Raw genomic sequence first — 18193 nt, forward strand, 5'->3', positions numbered from 1 at the left:
GACGGCCTGGAGTCAAGAAGGTTCATGTCACGTGTAATTATGTAATGTTACAATTTGGAGGATTGAGATCTGAAGGCGCGAAGCTCGAAAGCATCGCATCAAACCATTGAGAGCCAGCCAATCCATCATTGCCAGCACTCTATGATGGCGAGCTCCCTTTTCAGTCGGCTTTTGGCGCCAACGCTGCGCAGGGCGCAGTTTGCCGCACCTTTTTCTCCCACCTCGATCCTCGCCAGGCCGGCCTTCCAAGCCAGGGCTTTCTCCTCAACACCTGTTCAGAATGCGACGATAGGGCAGGTCCTGCGGGTTTGTAACGCCATTCCCCATCTTTCCGACATTGACTGACCTAAGTGATAGGGTTGCCGCAAAGGCAAACGCGCTCGTCACGCCGTCTCTCCCGCTCTCGCGGATGTCGAAGCCCCGGCTCTCAAGGGCGTATGCATCAAGGTCGGCATTGTGCGTCCAAAGAAGCCCAACTCGGGCCAACGCAAGACGGCTCGTGTGCGTCTCTCGAACGGTCGACAGGTTACCGCCTACATCTCTGGTGAAGGACACAACATTCAGCAGCACAGCGTTGTTCTCGTGCGCGGCGGAAGAAGTCAGGATTGCCCGGGTGTGCGATACCACCTCGTCCGTGGCGCATTGGACCTTGGAGGTGTTGCAAACCGTGTTAGTAGTCGCAGTAAGTACGGCACGGCTAGGCCAAAGAAGGCTGTTGTGGGTTGAAATGCACGATGGTACAGTACGAGTGGGCAAGCAGCTGTTGCTTGCCAAGACGGAGAGCTGTTGAAAATGGTGTGTACTTTATTGTAAAACAGTTCACAAGTGGCATGGCGAATACTTGATTGATCCCAAATGGCATTTCCTTGTTGCATTGGCAAGCGAGCAAATGTCCAAAACCGAAAAGAAGCCTTGACGCCGTTCCACGGTGAAGCACCCCTGATCCGCGCACTAATTCAACCCATCACTTGGTGAATAGGTCTGGGTGGTGAGGCCCAAAAATCATGATCTCGCACCTTTCGTACAGCTAGTCTATTTCCCCGATATGCTACTATTTTCTTAATCCTTCTGGTTCTCATAGCCCTCGGGCTTCGTCTTCCCATTGATATCGAAGTAGCGGCTCGTGCCTGCATTTTATTAGCATTCAGCCCTGATCGGTGGATTGACGTCAACACTTACAAGAGTAGCCCTTCCAGTCAAAGTTGTCCTTAGGGTTGCAGTGACAGCGGAGGTCTTGTCGTGTCTTCTCCCCCGTGGGGCAGTGAGTGAAGGGAACGTGGTAGTAGGCGATGTCGTTGAAGAAGTGAATCTGGTCCTTGGGAAGCATGATGCCTGCGGCGATGGAGTGGACAGGAGCGTCGCCCCAGCGTTCGTAAAAGAAACCACCGTCCTTGTCCAGAGACTCAAAGTAGTCAACGTAGGCCTTAGAGCGAAGCCAGTTCAGGTTACCAATCTCAAAGTTGGACCACTGTAAACGGGTTAACATTATGAAGCTTTTACGGCATACGAATGATCAATACTTACGAAGTGGCAGTTGTTGTAGGTGTCGCCGTTGTCGTCACTCAGGAATCCCATGGAGTTATCGGCGGCAATGTGTTCGGGATGGTTCTTCATGAACTTCTTGGTCGAGTCCCACAACGTGGCAATGGTCTCCTTGTACTCGTACAAACTCAGGACGAAGCTGTACTTGCGGTTGTTCTCCTTCATGACGCGGAAGGGGTCATAGTGGATGTCGCAGAAGAGCTCAATCGAGGGCTCGACTCGCCAGTAGTACTCGTAGTTCATCATGAGCGGCTGGCGGAAGAAGAAGCCAGACTCGAAACGGCACATGTGGCGGTAGCTGACGGAATCGCCGTAGATGATCTTGCGCTGGGCCATGTCCTCGCGCACCTTCTTGGCCTTGTCCTGGTCGATCCACTCAGGGAAAGACCAGTGCTCCTTGGGGATTTCGCCATAGTGAGTTTTTCCAGAAACAAGCGATGTCGTGACCTTCTTGAAGGTCTCGTCGAAAGGCTTGTCGTTCAGGAAGACCCAGTCGTAGTTGTAGCGGCGGTTGAAGCGATCCTCGACCTGACGAATGGAGCGAGCGATGTCCCAAACATCGCTGTTCCTCGCAAGGGTCACAAAGGTGGCGTTGACACGAGGCCCAGGGGCAGTGCCAACAATGTCGTTCCAACCAGGGTCACCGGGGCTCATAGCCATCGGGAACTCCTTGGGATCGTAGTCGTTGACGATCGCTGGTCGCTCAGCGGGCGGGGTCGCAGGCTTCACAGCAACAGGGGCAGCGTCCTGCTTCTCGCCAGCCGCAGGCGCTGCAGGTTGTACTCCTCCTGGTGCAGTGCCGGAAAAGGTGCCATCTTGGAGACGAACACCCTCGTAGCTCGAGTGGGTAATGAAGTAAACGATGGCGAGGCCCTATGGAAGAGTGGTAAGCGATGGACCTTGCCTCAAGGACACGCGCATCACGCCTCCCCTTGTCTTGTGATGGATTTGACAGACGCGTGGCAGCGGCACTGCCAATCCGGGGAGCACTTACGAAAAAGGCAAAGAGGATGTATCGCACGTAGCGCGCTGAGCCTGCCACCATGATGACTGACTTCAACGCGAACGGATGGTAAGAAACGTAAAACGAAGAAAGTGGTCAATCTCGAATGGATTGTTGAAGGAGGGAAAGAACGAAAGGCGATGGGATGATACAGGTGGCCTCCCTAGAGATGTAGGGGAGACGGCGGAGAAAAGTGGTCGACCCAGTTGGGCTTTACGGGAGACGAGTCGAGGGACCAGTGGACGAATACGAAAGTTCAGCCCGGCGATGGTACGTGCTAATTACGTAGGTACTTGAATTCAGGGGTAGGAAGGCCTTGTGCCGAGTACCTTTTTCTGTCTCTGACAACGCGCGCTCCTTACCTGGATGCAGGAATGCGGAAGAGCATGATAGGGGGATGCTCAGGAGAGTGGGGGGGCAATCTAGGGGGCACGAACATGGCCAGTGGGTATTCCTTGCATCCCGACGGTACTGGCACGCTGGTGCTTTTGGGAGGCGCTGACGTGGAACGCTGGATGACCATCGCTTATCTTATCAACTGCCGTTAAAGACGCTTGCGACAAACGACGACACCTCAAACTCAGAGGGAGGCTGACAGTGGCATTGGCGATTCAGTGTAGAGTGAATCATAGCACCTGAGCGTCTCGGACGCCAGGTATTCATGGACTCTCAAATGAGATATGCGAACCTGTAAGAATGATCATCTCAAGCGGTCGCGAATATGTGCTGGCTCGGAATAACTCAACACCTGACTGACAAGCACCCGTTGTACCTATTCCACGACAGAGAGAGTACAAAACCGCCCCTCAGTATGCATCACGTGACTATGAGACCCACGGGTGTCGAGCATGGTGTTTACCGCTCTGTGATTGGTCCGGATGATCCCTGGAGAAGATCGGAGGCTCAGGACCACACGTCTTCGTTGGCGTCGAAGTGGTGCATCACCATGTTTTTGGCATCGACTGCACGCATCGACGTCGTTGAATTTACTTCTTGTCTCGAGCCGACCCTGGTGCTTCGGCGCATTTTCTTCGGGAGATCTCTCGCCATTCATTTTGCTTTGCGAATGCGACCAGATTAGCTTGCAATAGCTCTGATCCCTGCCGAGATCCCTCGCGCCTTCGATCTAGTCGACCTTGCGACATCATCATGATAGGGTTGAGAACCGTGCTGCCGAATACCACCGACCCCTCATTCTCTTAGTGGTGAGTACAAGCACTTTCATCATCATCTGTATCTTGCCTTCCCTCTCGGCATATTTCCTATCTCTATGGGCTCTTGCCCCTCGCTTGCTGTTATTTCGACAACTAGGTTGCGAGCTGGTTTCGTAACACGCCTTCGGGGTTCCAACAGCTGTGGTTGACGGGCTTCCTACCTTTCAATCCTGCGAGGCAAAAGAGCCCGTTTTTCTTTCCTTGAATTCAGCACAGGGGAAACTGCAGCGACGTTCGAGGCCTGATTACTGTACTCCTGCTTGTCTATCGTTTTGCAAGCTTTCAGACAGAGCCCACACTGACGTGTTCGGTCATAGTGCTACTTGACCCCTCTTCTCGAAAGACATCACACTGAAAGCCATCATGTCTTTCTTCGGTTTCGATGCGACGCGCCACAACAATGCGGCCCCGGGCTTTTCTCAGGCCCACGACCCCTTCGCCGGCTTGTCTCATCGCACCGGCGACAATGACGATGCTATGGACTTCGAAGATACCTACGACGGACTAGGTGACCAACTTGACGAAAGTGGCGATGCCTTCAATGACGATACCTTTGGCGGAGGGCTTGAGGACAGCGGTCCCACCAACAGGGGGGGCGCGCCCTCTGTTGGCAAGGATTTTGACTTTTTTGGTCAGACTGCCAAGGTGTCTGATGCCATTGAGGAGGAACAAGTCCTTTTCAGTCGTCAAGGCCCTGCACCTCGAGCACCTCAGGCGCCTGCAGATTACCATTCGTCTGCCATTGCTCCTGGTATCTACTACTCTAGCCAGCCCAGTCAATCTTACGGCACCCCTGCCCGAACTGGCTACGAGAAATATCGCGAAGCTGAGCCAATTCCCGATCTTCATGTCGATGCCTCGCTTTGGGGAATGCCCGCCAAGAAGTTCGCGCCCACGCCCTCTCCACAGCCGGCGTACCAGCCCTCTCCCGTCCCAGCATCTGGACGGAAGGTCATGAGCCTGGAGGAGGTTGAGAAGGCGATGCGCGAGCAAACAACAGTGCCTGGACAGCACGCTGGTGTCGAAAATGTTCACCACCCGCAGCACTATGCTGCCGATCACAGCGACTTCTACGGACACCCAGAACATGCTCAACACCAGTATTCGTACTCTGCAGCCGAACAGCAGCGTGCGACCCATTCTCCTGCCCACCCCGGCCATAGCCACCCTGTTACCATCCTCCAGCGCCCTCAGTCAAAGCAGCCTACCCCTAGTGCCCCGAGCCCGCAAGCTCGGCAGCAACAGCAGCAGCCCCCGCCTGTCCACCCGACCCAGATTCTCCAGAACCCGAACCGACTTTCTGGTGACGCCGCCCGCATCGGTGTCCCTACTCACCCTACGCATCGGTCTCAGGGTTCCATGGGCCGCAGCCAACAGGCTCAGACCCAAGCGCAAGCCCAGGCCCAGCAGCAGCACTTGGCTCACTTGTCTGAAGAGGAAAAGGCAGCATTCCTCGACCAAGAGACGAAGCGAGCCAAACGTAACCACAAGATCTGGCTCCTGTCTAAGGATAATGGTCTCATGACGCCGCAGGACAAGAACTTCATCACTCGTATTCAGCTACAGCAGCTTGTATCCGCAACTGGAAACCCCACGGATGTTGCGAACGAAGGTGCCCTAGCTGAGGACTTTTATTACCAGGTTCTCAGCCAGATCCGCGGCGGGCAACGTCAGAACCCCAACCAGCCGTTGAACAACTTTGCGCAAACCTATCTCTTCCAGACTGGCAGCCGCCAAGGTGCGATGCGTCGACAGGGTCGTGCCGCTGAGAACCATGTGCAGCGAATGGAGCAACAGGTGCAGCGGGCTGTTGAAGCGGCAAAGAACAAGCCCAAGAACCCTCAGTTGGTCATCGCTGGCAGCCTTGGCAAGATCTCCTTCAGCAACTCTAAGACGCCGAAGCCTCTCCTAAACATCAAGCGAACGGAGAGCTCGGGTGAGACTCAGAAGCCGAGCAACGCAAAGCGCGCCCTCGGCGGCGGCGCCCTCGACCGTAAGGCCATTCTCAGGAACGTTGAGCGTGTCTACAGCACGATTATGCAAATGGAGGACCATGCTCGCCATGCTCCTCCACCTCCCAACGATGGAAACGACGAGGATTTCCATGTTAAACATCAGGAATGGTTAGAGCAGGCTCAAGCTCTCAACGCCAAGCTCTGGAGCGAACTCAAGGTGCATGAGCCTATTCGCGAGGGGACTGTCCACCCATTTATCGCGTTCCTGTCTTTCCCCAAGGGCAAGAAGGTTTTCTCCCGCGTCTTCCGTCACATTAGCTTCGAGCAGCGGACGACCATCCTTACCATGATCATCTTCCACCTGGACTCTCTGGACGTCGTCCACGGTGCGCAGCTCACCCACGGCGAGAAGAACCTCAGTGCCCAGAAGCGCGAGGATATCGAGCTCTTCTCTCTCGCCGTCATGCCCAGCCTGTTTGCATACTTCAACGACACTCAGATCGACATTGTCACAGATGTCCTCAGCATCATCACCTCCAAGCTGAATGTCGACAGCATCGCGAAGACTCGCGTTGGAACCTCAATGCTCACCCTTGTGCTGAGCCGCGCCGAACTGTTGAAGCAGGCTGGTGGAGGTAATCCTCAGGCATGGAACGAATGGTATGTAAATCTGCGCAGACCTTGTGACAATATGCTTACAAACTTTTGCAGGGATCAAGTGTTCGGCAGCTTCTTCAACGTCATTGAGCCGACTCTTCCTCACATGTTCCCCGGTAATGTCAATGCTGGCGAGGATGTCATAGTGTGGCAGCTTCTTGCGGCCATGGGCGTCAGCGCCAACCCCGAGCAGCAGCAGCGTCTGGTGCTTGCCGTGAAGGATCGAGTCCTCAGCACCGTTGAGCACGCAAAGACGCTTCCCGGTGCCATGGCCTCTCAACGTCTTGGGACCGTCAATCTGTTCATGCATTCGATTGGATTAGATGTTGATCTCTTGCAGTAAGGTTAAGCTTAGACCTTAAGGCTTCGGCAGCTCGTAGCGGGAGTCTGCCACGAGCCGGGCCGCAGCGCCGAACGGCATTGCCTTGCCAGACTCGCTTCGTCCAGACCATGCAATCGGGTGCATCAGGTCTTTGGACGGCAGGTGCCGTTGACTTCGAATCAACAGTAGCAGGCTAGCATGAAGGCGGCATGCGGTGACAGGGAGTCGTGTGTAGAACGGGAAAGGGGGTAGCTTTTGCGGCAGCACATCCCAAGGACCTTGTACATTACACGATCACCAGTCGCACCTTGCGTGTATGAGAGTAGCACAATGCTACCTCGCCGCTTATAGTTTTTTTTTAGTCGATAGTTCAGCAAATTTCGCAAATGCGCCTTGTTTCATTTCAGTGCCGGTCCCCGCCCCCCGTAATTTGTCCCAACGCCGTCTGAAAATAACTTCCTGCTTTCAGGGGTATCATGGTGGCACAGCGAGCCCGAATCCGTCTACCGTCACAGGTCAAGATCTAGAAGCCAACCGACCATCAAGCACCACGAGTGGTAGCGCCTCGTCCCCGTCCACGGCCACGTGCTACAGCACCACCCCTGGCACGGGGTCTGCCTTTGGCTGCCGCTTCAGCAGCCGCCTGTGCAGCCGCAGCCTCCTCGGCCGCCCGCTTTTGCTCTTCCTTGGAGACGGGCTTGGGCTTGACAATGCCACTGACAGCCTCCAGCAGGTCATCGTCGTTCCAGTCGGTGCCGAGCTTGGAGGCGTTTTCCGCAATGCTCAAAGCCTCGACCGCCTTGCTCGCCTTTTCGTCTCCTTCTTTGTCCTCCTCCTCCTCTTCTTCCTCTCCCGGGTCCGCCTTGCCCTTTCCCTTGTCACGCGATCCCTTCTCTGAGCCGCCGTCCTCGTCGAGGTCATCGTCAAGATCCTGTTCAGGGGCAGCAGCGGCGCCGTTCTTGGCGCCCTGGTCGCGGAGGTGAAGGCTTTCATTGTAGACCTCCCAGGCGGCCTCGTCGTTTTCGTCCGTGTACTTGAGTTTCCGCCAGTGTTCCGACTGCACGGACCGCAGCCGGTCGAGCATGGTGTCGCTCTGCGCCGCGCTGCCGTCGCCGCTCTGCTTGATGGTCATGTGAATCGCTTTGGCGGCCGCGGCGCCGCCGCCTGCGGCAGCACCATTCTCCTTGCTGGCGGCCGCAGAGGAGTTGCGCTCCTGGTACGTGACGGCGTCGATGTGGTGGAGCTGCGGGCGGAGGTGCACGAGGTTGGAGACGGGCGTCAGGTGTACGTCCTCTAGACAAGGGCAGAAAACTCATCAGTCATCATCACTCGGGTCAACGCCCGAAGGGGAGGGGGGGGGGGGGGGGGGGCGTGGAGAAGCCAGAACGCACCACCTTGGAAGACGCCAATCATGTATTGCACCTCCTTCGAGTCCGGGCACGTGCCGCCCATTGTTTGGGTCCGCAGCACCTTGTCCTGGCGGACGGCCTCGCTCCAGTCGAGGAAGAGATCGTCGTCTCGGTCGTCCTGGCGCTTCTTCTGCCGCGGGGGCGCCGCGCCGACGCCGAAACCGCCGGACAGGCCGTGGGTGCCGCCGTTCTTGCTGACGAGGGAGTTCTTGAGGTGGCGGCCCCAGTGCATGCCCTTGTCGCGATCATAGCCGCGCTGGTAGTCGAGGGGGATGTCCACCTCGACCATGCCGGCCATGGACTTGAGGCGCATCTCGGTGGGAGGGGCCTGGTCGGGGTTCGTCGTGTTCGGCTGCTGGAGGACCCATAGCTTGCGACCCTGGGGCAGGGCGGGGTTGAGCAAAAGGTTGTACGAGGCGACGATGGGGTCGTCATCGACCGAGGAGGCGTCCATGGTCGGCAGTATCTAGTGTCAAGGTGCGTGCAGCTAGTGCTGAAGAATGAGCAAGGCTGCTGTCGCCGGGAATTGAAAATAAGTCAAGCAAGCGGGTTAGGGAACGCCAGTTCATTAGGTCGTGCCCCGCGGATTTTCTTATCGATAACTATCCGTTTTCAATGGTTCTGGTGTTGGACCTCGGGCACTTGGGTTGGGGACAACCAACACCAGCGAATGAATGGGAAAGGTCCCATGCCATGACCGACTCGAAGTATTTTCAGTCAGATCAGGCACATATATACTGGGTATATAAGACGTCGCTAGATAATTGAAGGTAGGCTTGCTCAGCAATGGCGTAAAGTGTTTTGTTACCTGGACACAAATTTGGGTTAAGCTGTGATATGATGGGCTGAATAGCCGTTACTCTATTTGCTGAGCCAGAAGACATGTTAGTCTCAGGTTGCGGCGTCGTGTCCAGCATTGACCTTCTATTGCCGAACGCATATAAGATATGAGTCGAATTGCCATAGGGAGTACCGCTCCTGTTTTGTCACAGGCCAAGGAAGTGTTCGTGGGCCGTAGCAGGTTCACTGGTTCTTTCAAAAGTAATCTGTAGGTGCACTGGCCGAGCGAGGTGGCTCAACCTCGTTCGTTGACCAAAGACTCATAGGCTAGCTGTTCGCCTACGTGTTGGCCCAGATAGGTCGTGGTTACATCACTTCCAGTCACATACATTCAGCGAATAGACGCCACAAGCTTTTATTGTCTGCCTGGCTACCTTGACCGTGCTTCATCCTTGCAAGGCCAACCTGATCATACGTCTTGCATCATACTCGTACACTCGTGTCCCCGTTACCTCGCGCGCGAGAGTCTTAGATAATGTCGCCTCCATAACCTCCCCCGAACCCGCCTCCGTGGCCTCCGCCGCCAAACGGGTTGCCGCCCCGACCGCCTCCCGGCCGCGGCATGCCTCCGCTTGGTCCGATGGGATCCCACCTCGCACCAGGTGGTGCCTGTGGATCGAAACCTCCCTGGCCACCCTGCCCGCCGAACAGCGGATCGTCAAACGTCGGGTGCATACCTCCACCACCACCAGGCCGCGGCAATCCTCCTCCGATGAATGATGGTCGCAAGGGATCATGTGGTCCCAAGCCGGGCGGGTTCAGGTCATCGTGGCCAATGTTGAAGGGGGAGCGGCCAGGCATGCCCAAGGGATTTCCGCGAGGCGGTCTGTTGATCTCGTGCTCGTCCTCAAACCCCGGCGGCGGAAAATCGCCAGCCGGCAGCGGCCGATGAGGCGGGTGCGCGCCCGCAAGGGGGTCGTGCAGTGGGTAGGGATGGCCTGGCTGTGGCGGCCTGTCGCCAGCAAAGGGCCTCCCCGGCTCTCTGCCGGCTTGAGAACGACCCTCTTGTTCGGCGTTCTGTCTCGCATCGCGGTCGTCGGGCGTTTCTTCGTAGCCCTCGGCCTGCAGCTTTGGCACGAGCTTCTGGACGATGCTGCTCTTGAAGCGCTCAATGAGCTCCTCGATCAGAGCCTCGGACTTGAAGGCGCTCTTGATCTTATCCGGAAGGTCCGACCTGTCTTCGGATCCATCTTCTCGCAATGTGATGCGGATGGGGAGCTTGGAGGACTCGATGTAGTCACGCGGTGTCAGCTCGAAACGGTGAATGATGTCGTGGCCGACGGCCAGTCCGCGAATCTCGGCCTTGGCGCCCATGCGCGTGATGTTGATCAGATCAGTCATGGAGGTTTGCTTGTGGGCATAAACGAAGCTGAGAGAGCCAAAGCCGGCGTTCCATGACGATGGCAGGCGGGGTGCGTGTAATTGAATTTCCTCCTCTATCCTCTTCTCTTCGTCAAAGCCGAGCAGCCGAAACTTGAGGGCTGACATTGAGGCGTGTGTGAGGAGGGCAAGGAGCTCATACGAGCTGCTGACGTCTGAGGTGGTGTCTCCGGATGGATGAGTTGGTATGACATCAGCCATCAGCTGCAGAACAGCCTGGGTGGCGAGAGGATTTGCCATGGTTGGTTTGATTGGAAGTAATGTGACGTACAAGTGTTGTTTGATTTGCATGCGATGTATGTGGGAGGAAGAAAAGGAACAGGTGATGGGCGTCGGAAGATGATCGTCTATGCCGGCTTTAAGTCCTAAGGAGGAAGGATGGGAGGGAGCCCGGCCGCCTGGAGCAAGCAACACAAGGCAGGAAGGAGCTCCATGTCGGGCCTCTGCTGGCGTCACCACCTGTCAGCCTTAAATGTGGAGTATCGCCTACCCCTCATGTCCTTATACGGGTGTTTATCCCTCTATGTGCATACTACGCTCTCTGCTCACATCAGCTTCGAACAAGGCCCTGGGTCCTTCCAACGGAATGCCAACGGAATGGCACTGAGATTGATTGAAGGGAGAGAATGATGAGGGTAGTCTGTACTGGTATGTATGATCACAAGTTGGTGAAAGACAAGGACCCGAAGCGGCCCTGTAAAGAACTATGCAATTTAAGCATGAATGGCATCACGTGAACTGGCGTCTAGGTGGTGTAGCACAGTCACGTCCCGCCCCAAACCATCAACGCGTACGCCTCTCCTCTCACTGCACCCGCTCCCATCGCATACCAGCATCATCAGGCCGCGGCCACATTCCGCATCCCAAAGCCATGCTCACAGACAACGGCAACATGCAGGCAGATCCTTCGGATGAGGACCTGCCTCAGCCCCAGCCCGGTCTAGACATCCCCCGCCCGCAGGCCCGCTCCCTCCTGCAGACCTTCTGCAGCTTCCTAACCATGACGCTGCACACGCTCATCTTCCACCGGGCCCTCTACCCGCGGCCGACGTTCCTCATGGCGCGGCACAACAACCTCGTCGTGCCCCAATCCCGCCACCCGGCCGTGTGCGCCTGGATCAACGACGCCGTGGGCCAGGTGGCGCCGCTGCTGGCCGTGGGCCGCCTGGCCAAGGTGACCATCAACTTCCACCTGCCGCGCACCCTCCAGGTCGTCGACCGGTGGGTCATTGACGTGAGCCACTTCCCGGCCTGGATCGACGAGGACGACGTTGCCGTTCTCGCGGGCGGCGGCCAGCAGCAGCAGCAGCAGCACGTCAGCAGCCGGGGCAGGGATCGCCTCATCGTCGCATGGGAGCAGCAGGAGAAGAGGCGCACACGCGCCCGCCGGGAGGACGAGGCTGAGAGGGAGCTCGCCGAACTCGAGAGGGCCGTCAACTGGGTCGACGTCGACGAGGCCGTACGCGGCGCCCTCAGCAGGATCGGGAGCGCAGCCGCGACAAAGGGCCCTCTGCCCGAGGACAGTACCTTCACCGTGGCCGTCGAGCTGCGCGAGGATGCCCCTGTGCCCATTGGCGTGAGTGGCCCCTCCTTGTGTCTCGTTCCAGGGAGCTCTTTCTTCGGCCTCCGCTCCGTATGCTAACAGGTTGAAGCATCCCCAACACTGGATCCCCTCGGACCCGTCACTGCAGTATGGCGCCGACCCGCTGTCCGGCACACCCCGAGGTGAAGCTTCGACAGAGGGTCCACGCGGCACATCGACGATACCTCTGCGCACAGTTGACGCGGGCCCTCTTTTTTGGGAGTGCTGGGTCGAGGAGTGCCCGTCAGTACAGCCTACAGAAACAGTGGCAGCAGCACCAGCACCACCATCACAAGAAGACAGCGCCCGTCAATCAAATTCGACATGACTTTGCTACTGCTGCTCATTCATCCCTTCCCATTGGTATCGTTGGCCTTAATCCCTTCGTGCAAGTGCAAAATACAAATGAGTCGTTACACGGGCCACCCGTTTAACCTGCCCCGCCCCCCCTTTTCCAAACCGTTGATGATGCAGAGGCAGTGATTGTCACACCCGGAACGCCCGCTCGCCTGAACGCACCTCCCTTTCAACCCGTGACCCTGCAGATGCCCAGCTGTTCGGGCCAATCCCGAACACCGCTCACCTCGCCCAGTTGGATGAAGGCAAATTTCGACAAGCCATCCTAGGCGCCATCGGCCGCCGCTTCCCCCTTCAACGCCGTCCGCAGGCTGATGACCTCGCGCCGCAGACGCGCATTCTCGCGCTTCGTCTTGGCCGCCTCCTCGCTCTGCTCCCGCAGCTTGCTGACCAGCTCCTCCTTGTCCTCGCGGCCCTTGCCGCGCAGCGCCTTGACAATCTTGCCGAGCTCGCTGTTGAACTTTTCATACAGCAGCTCGTTCTCCGCCGTGGCCTCACGGTACAGCTGGTCGATGGCCTTGACCTTGGCCTCGGACGCCTTGAGCGTGCTCTCCATATCACGCTGTATGGCCGAGTGCCTTTCGTTCAGCTCGCCCAGCATGGTCGGCATGCGTTCCTCGAGCGCCGTCACCGACTGCGTCAGGAGCCGCAGGTCGATGGTCCCCGTTCGGTCGCCCAGCCCATTGTTCACCCGCGACATTTCCTCGGCGATCTTGCTCAGCTCCGACTTCAAGGATGCGTCCACCTCGTCGACGGCCTGCTTCTCCGTCTGCAGCCGCTCGCGCAGCTTTTGTGGCGATTGCAAGCGAAGCCTGCCCGAGCTTCCCGTTTTGGTCGGGCTGAGGCTCGGCCGCGTCGGCGACTCACCTCCGCTGCCCAGACCGCTGCGGGCCGGCTTGAGCGTTGGGATCTGGGATGTAGAAAAGTTCTTTGAGTGGTGGCCCCTCGTCGGTCGCTTTTCAGTGCCCGCCGTCGATGGCGACGGCTGGAATATGTCCGCCAGGCTGATGTTCTCCTTCTGCGGACGGGGCACGCGCAAGCTCTGCGTGTTTGGGCTGACGGGGATCCTCGACGGCGTGGGCGACTTGGCCCTCGGCGTCGAGTTGAACTTCTCCGATATTTGCTTGTTGATGCTGAGAGGCAGGATGCTCGTGTCTTCTGCCGGGTCGCCGAGACTCGCGGCAGCCATGAGGCTCCTGAGATCAGACAGAGAGCTGCGCCGCTTCTTCTTGGGCGTCTTGTGGGCTGCGGCCTCGTGGTCTGGCTCACCGATTGTCTCGAGCCGAGTCTCGAGCTTGTGCGAGCTTCCTGGTCGCTGTAGGTCGTCGAATGCGCCAGCCAGTGGCGGCCTGTCTCGCGAGTTGGGCCTCTTCAGTTTGTTGGGACCCGGGTAGCCCATGTCAATAGACCTCGTCCGGCTTGCGGTCGCCCTCGACAGACTTGCAGTCTGGCTAACATCTCCCGTGGCCGGATTGCGGGTGTGCTTACTGAGCGTCCTCCAGACAGACGGACGATCCTCATTTTTGCTGTTCTGTCGCAATAACGAGTCCAGTCCAAACTTGCGGCGGATAGAGGATGTGTTGGAGGTCAAGGAGCCTGTGTGAGACTTGGTGCTGCGAGTCATAGAGTTCATCGACTCATACGCCGAGCCACCGGGATGAAGGTTGGCCCCGAAGCTGGTGTCCTCAAATATGCGATCGCAATCTTCGACGAGGCGGTCAAGAAGGTTGATGTAGTTGTGCGCTGTGCCGTCTACAACCAGCAGTTCGGCAAACGCGACGGTGATTGCGCCTCGATCGCTGTCATTGCTGCACCCCTCCAGCAAGTCGGCGAGCAGCTTTATCAAGGCCGTGAACGCTCGTCGGTTCTGTGGCGCCATGTCTCCAAACATGTAATTGACAAAGTCGGCGAAGTTTCCCGGCACCTGCTTGTTCATGCGTTCCTGTAGCGTATCAAGGGCCTGGATCGTCATGATGGGACCCATCTGCTCTCGCCAGGCGATGTTGAGGAACTTTTCGAAAGCGACGAAGATGGAGTCAGCAGAAAGTTCAGAGGACGCGTCAAGGTCAAAGGGGCTCTCGATGAGCCTGTTATACAGGTCGTTGACGGCCAGCTCATCCACAGCCCCTCTGTTGAGAAGCATTCGGCCAACAATGCTGCCCTTGCGTGCCTGCAAGCTAGCAACGTATCCAGTAAATGTTTGCTCGAGGCGCACCAAGGGATTTTCAGGTTTGCTTTCATCCATGGCGATCCGTCCCCCGTCTCTGCTTCTTGCTGAGCCAAATATCGAGTTGGTCTCGCTGTTGGCGCGTGATATCGGAGGGGGAAAGACGTTGGTGACGGGTGCTCTGGCGTGTTTCGGCGAGGCAGCGCCCTGATCTGCGCCCGCGTTGGAGCTGCCTCCCCAGATTGTCGACAACAGGCCCTTGACTGGAGATGACGCGAGGAAAGATCGCGTCTTCTCTGCCCGGGTTGTCAGCTGAAGACCTTTGAGGGCTTTCGTATAGTACGACACCAATGCTGGAGTAAGACGCATATTGGACGTGCCGTGTTGTACACTGAGCAGCTGGATGACTAGGTTTTGTCGATTAGCATAGTGATATTGGTGAAAGGGCCTCGAGAGACTTACTTCGACGCGATAATGTGGGAAGAAAGTCCTCCAGAGCAACGTCATCCGCAAATTGCTTTCCGTTCAACCCTGCCGTTTGCATGTTAACGCGCCTCATGTCGCCGCTGTGCACATTGACAGTGACCTCAACGCCATAGTGTCCGATAGGCGCGCCCTTGGTGCCTTTCTCGTGATCCACGACGATACGGATAGGTGCTGGTTCCCGCCTTCCCTCAATCAGCTGGTCAGCCCCTTCTTGGAATACGGCGGCAAAGATGCCCAGGTTGTTGTCTGGCAACCGTGAGCACCGAAGGGTCCAGGTAGGGTCCTCGCGCTCGCCCTCGGAGAACCGGCCTTCAACACGAGCCTTGACAATGTCCTCGGTCCATTTAAAGGCCTTGGCCTCGTGAGTCTCTTGAAGCTGGAAACACCGCGAGGTCACCGCCGTGCCTGTGACCCACTCTCCAGCATGAGCACCCTTCATCTCTTGTGTGGATGTCATCCAAACGAGCGCGCCATCGGCGGATTCGGTGAATCGAACGTCTGACAGGTTATGCCAGCCGGTGAATGCAAGCTCGTAGGACCCAGGACCACCAGCAGCATTGGTCATGGATACAAGGAGGCCAGCAGCGGAAGGTTTGTCAATCTCGCGCAGCAGATCCCGACCCGTGACGATATTGGGACCGAGCTTCTTCAGAATGACGACGCAATCCGCAAACAACAAGAACATGCCAGATCTGTCTGCTGCTTCGTACTGATCCACCGAGTTGAAAGGGGCAGGCACTTCGACAAAGTCGACCGCGAGAATCAGGCGTCCCTGAGGCTGCAGGTCCAACGGCCAGCTCTCCACCATATTTCGTAGTCGGTTGGTGACGTGGGGTTTGTCTGGTAGTGGCTCGTCCATGGAGCAGATATTTGTGATAATGTCTCTAGCCTTCAGCATGGGCTGTAGGGCGGGATGCGTCATGGGCAAGCAACTGACGATCTGGTCAATCAGCAGGCTGTACCGGGGTAGTCGCTGAACTGGCTCGATAAGAATGGAGCGCACGGCTTGCTCGCCCGTCTGTGTCACTCTCTGTCGGAAGCTCGACTGCTGATCGAGAAACGAGTTGAGAAGAGTTGGGAAGTGTTGGCTGGCACGGATGTACTCCTGGTAGCAGTCGGTAAACTTGGGAAACCATTCGAGGAATATCCTCGCTACTGCCAGAGCGCCACTGGGGTCTTTGGTCTTGGCCGATGCGCCGAGTTTAGAGCCCGTAAGTGCTGCTGTCGTTGTTTCCATGTCACGTACGGCCTCATCCTCGGTGTCGTTCATGACATTGCGGAGTTCCTGCATGAAGGCAGAGTTAATCTGCAGTATCCGGTCGGCTGAGCGGGGGAAGAGCTTCTCGAGCTCCTCTTCGGAAGGGCTCAGACTGCCTCGCGCCCGGGCTTTGGCCGACTGTCGAAAGTCATCGGCAATGTGCTTGACGAGCTCGTTGAGCTTCATTACGTATCGTTCTTCTGTGTCTATGAGCTCGCCCAGCTTCATCCTCAAGTCCACTTTCTGATCCCTCGTGAAGGATTTGCTCCGATTCAGCGCCGTAGGTTTCGAGGGCGCCCTTCGCAGTCGGGCTGTCGGCAGGAATACAGGCTCGCCAAAGAGCTTGACCAAGGGTGTGTAACCTCCATATTGTCGCAGAGTGGGGTCGAGGATGTCGTCGTCGTCGTCGGGCACGTCTTCGAGATCTTCTGGGCGGAGGGGCACGATAGCACCAGGCGGCAGCACAAAGTCAATGTCAACATTGCTCAGGTGCTGGGTCTGTAGAGCGGTCTGCAGAGTAGCAATTACTTCGGCCGTATTCTCGCTCTGGATCATATTGGCAGCGAGGTCAGCAGCATGCTGTTCACCGAACAGCGCAGGGCCGCTGCCAGGCCGTCTCCCCCTCGTGGTGGGGTAGGTGTGCTTCAGGTGATTCTTGACGACTTCTGGAAGCTCGGTGAAGTATTTGAAGAGGCCGAAGGCGAGGCCGCGGTAGATCTCGTCGCCCTGCCATTCGCGGGGCAGGTAGTTGACAACGCTGTAAAAGGGAGAACCGGGGCTGATGGTCAGGCGAGGGAAGCATTGCAGGCCAGCGGGGCTGTAGACGTGGATCTGGACGCGAGAGCTGTTGAGAGTATAGTTGGCCGTGGTCGAGGGGCCGTGGAATATCAGGACGGGGAGGTGGCCGAGAAGAGGGTCGGTGGCGTGGTATAGGGTGACATGCTCCGCAGACAGGGCGGGCTCGTCGGTGACGCGAACCATGGCGGCGGCTGATGTTGATCGTGGTCTCGTTAACGGGCCTCCAGGAGCATTGCCGACTTATCGCCCAGGCGTTGAGGGGTATGGAATGGTATCCGATTGAGGAGCGATCCGGGAGAGGGGCGAAGCGACGTTGTTGCTTGTGTTCTTCCAGGTAAACATGGAAGCACCGTGTGATGGTGGTGACGATGCGCTAGCGCGTCGACGGGCTGCTGCAGCCGCTTGTGCGCAGGTCGCTGATTTGGCGTGCGGCTGCAAGGTGATGCGGCTGGCCTGTCTTGCGACCTGGGTGATGAAAATAGCGAACGTGGTCGTCGACGAGTGGGGGGGGGGGGGGGTCGATCTCAAAAGTTGAGGCCCGTCTGGGAGTGGTGGAAGGAGGAATGATCGGGTTTCGGATCGGGCCCCCGTCAAGCTTAAGCGAGGCAAGCTCAGATTCGCCTTGCGATGGATTGGAAACTCGATTCCCGGGGGCAGACAGGACAATGCAATGCAATGCGGAAACTTCACCACAGTTGTTCTCGCTTGCCTTCCTATGGCCATGTTTGACTGGGATGTTATGGCTCACCGCCCCAGTGACAACAGCTTTCCCAGCGTCCTACTGGGTGCGTTGCTGACGGGACTCGACGCGTTGCCAGGGGACCTTGGGCGCTAGAGAACCAGGCCAATGCCGACACCGCCCGCTGTCAACACACAAAAGGCACCCACCTGCCGTCATTCTCAGATAAGGTGCCCCTTTAGGTACATGTTCCTTGGTGCCTGGTGCAAGACGAGTGACCTTGACAGGGGGAATAGCGGCAGCAGACGCTAAAACAAAGCCCCACGCGCTGCTGGCAATGTTTGGCACGGGTCAGCCTGGAGGACCCCTCCTTCCAAATCCAGCACCATGAATGGTCGATTAGTGTTTGCAGAGCGCTCACTGTCAATGACCAAGGCAAGCATCTTGGGCCAGCTTTGCTCAGGTTTCGTTTCTGTACATGGCCAGTGAACGGAATGAATAACATCTAATAATGGCCAAACTTTAGAGTCATCGTGTCTCTGCT

At 57.3% G+C, this 18193-nt stretch overlaps 7 protein-coding genes across 7 annotated transcripts; 3 read left to right on the plus strand and 4 right to left on the minus strand.

The window, feature by feature from the left end:
• Positions 1-144: 144 nt before the first annotated feature.
• Positions 145-726, plus strand: D7B24_004600 (uncharacterized protein; the record flags this gene model as incomplete). Its single annotated transcript, XM_028638768.1, has 2 exons — positions 145-306; positions 358-726. 2 exons carry the CDS (start codon positions 145-147, stop codon positions 724-726), a joined length of 531 nt encoding a protein of 176 aa, XP_028496676.1.
• Positions 727-1059: 333 nt separating this feature from the next.
• Positions 1060-2587, minus strand: KRE2 (alpha 1,2-mannosyltransferase 2.4.1; the record flags this gene model as incomplete). The annotated part of the gene is made up of 4 exons (XM_028638769.1): positions 1060-1127; positions 1180-1468; positions 1525-2415; positions 2537-2587. 4 exons carry the CDS (start codon positions 2585-2587, stop codon positions 1060-1062), a joined length of 1299 nt encoding a protein of 432 aa, XP_028496677.1.
• A 1535-nt stretch (positions 2588-4122) lies between these two features.
• On the plus strand, positions 4123-6714 carry PATL1 (Protein PAT1 1; the record flags this gene model as incomplete). Its single annotated transcript, XM_028638770.1, has 2 exons — positions 4123-6374; positions 6426-6714. 2 exons carry the CDS (start codon positions 4123-4125, stop codon positions 6712-6714), a joined length of 2541 nt encoding a protein of 846 aa, XP_028496678.1.
• Positions 6715-7234: 520 nt separating this feature from the next.
• Positions 7235-8556, minus strand: D7B24_004603 (uncharacterized protein; the record flags this gene model as incomplete). The annotated part of the gene is made up of 2 exons (XM_028638771.1): positions 7235-7986; positions 8085-8556. 2 exons carry the CDS (start codon positions 8554-8556, stop codon positions 7235-7237), a joined length of 1224 nt encoding a protein of 407 aa, XP_028496679.1.
• An 854-nt stretch (positions 8557-9410) lies between these two features.
• D7B24_004604 (uncharacterized protein) lies at positions 9411-10562 on the minus strand (the record flags this gene model as incomplete). The annotated part of the gene is made up of 1 exon (XM_028638772.1): positions 9411-10562. One exon carries the CDS (start codon positions 10560-10562, stop codon positions 9411-9413), a length of 1152 nt encoding a protein of 383 aa, XP_028496680.1.
• A 631-nt stretch (positions 10563-11193) lies between these two features.
• D7B24_004605 (uncharacterized protein) lies at positions 11194-12232 on the plus strand (the record flags this gene model as incomplete). Its single annotated transcript, XM_028638773.1, has 2 exons — positions 11194-11898; positions 11975-12232. 2 exons carry the CDS (start codon positions 11194-11196, stop codon positions 12230-12232), a joined length of 963 nt encoding a protein of 320 aa, XP_028496681.1.
• Positions 12233-12526: 294 nt separating this feature from the next.
• On the minus strand, positions 12527-17153 carry D7B24_004606 (uncharacterized protein; the record flags this gene model as incomplete). Its single annotated transcript, XM_028638774.1, has 2 exons — positions 12527-14835; positions 14891-17153. 2 exons carry the CDS (start codon positions 17151-17153, stop codon positions 12527-12529), a joined length of 4572 nt encoding a protein of 1523 aa, XP_028496682.1.
• Between the last annotated feature and the right edge of the window lie 1040 nt (positions 17154-18193).

This window comes from Verticillium nonalfalfae (genome assembly GCF_003724135.2).
Source record: "Verticillium nonalfalfae strain VnAa140/NRRL 66861 chromosome Unknown scaffold_26, whole genome shotgun sequence".
In the NCBI taxonomy this organism is placed as follows: Eukaryota; Fungi; Ascomycota; class Sordariomycetes; order Glomerellales; family Plectosphaerellaceae; genus Verticillium; species Verticillium nonalfalfae.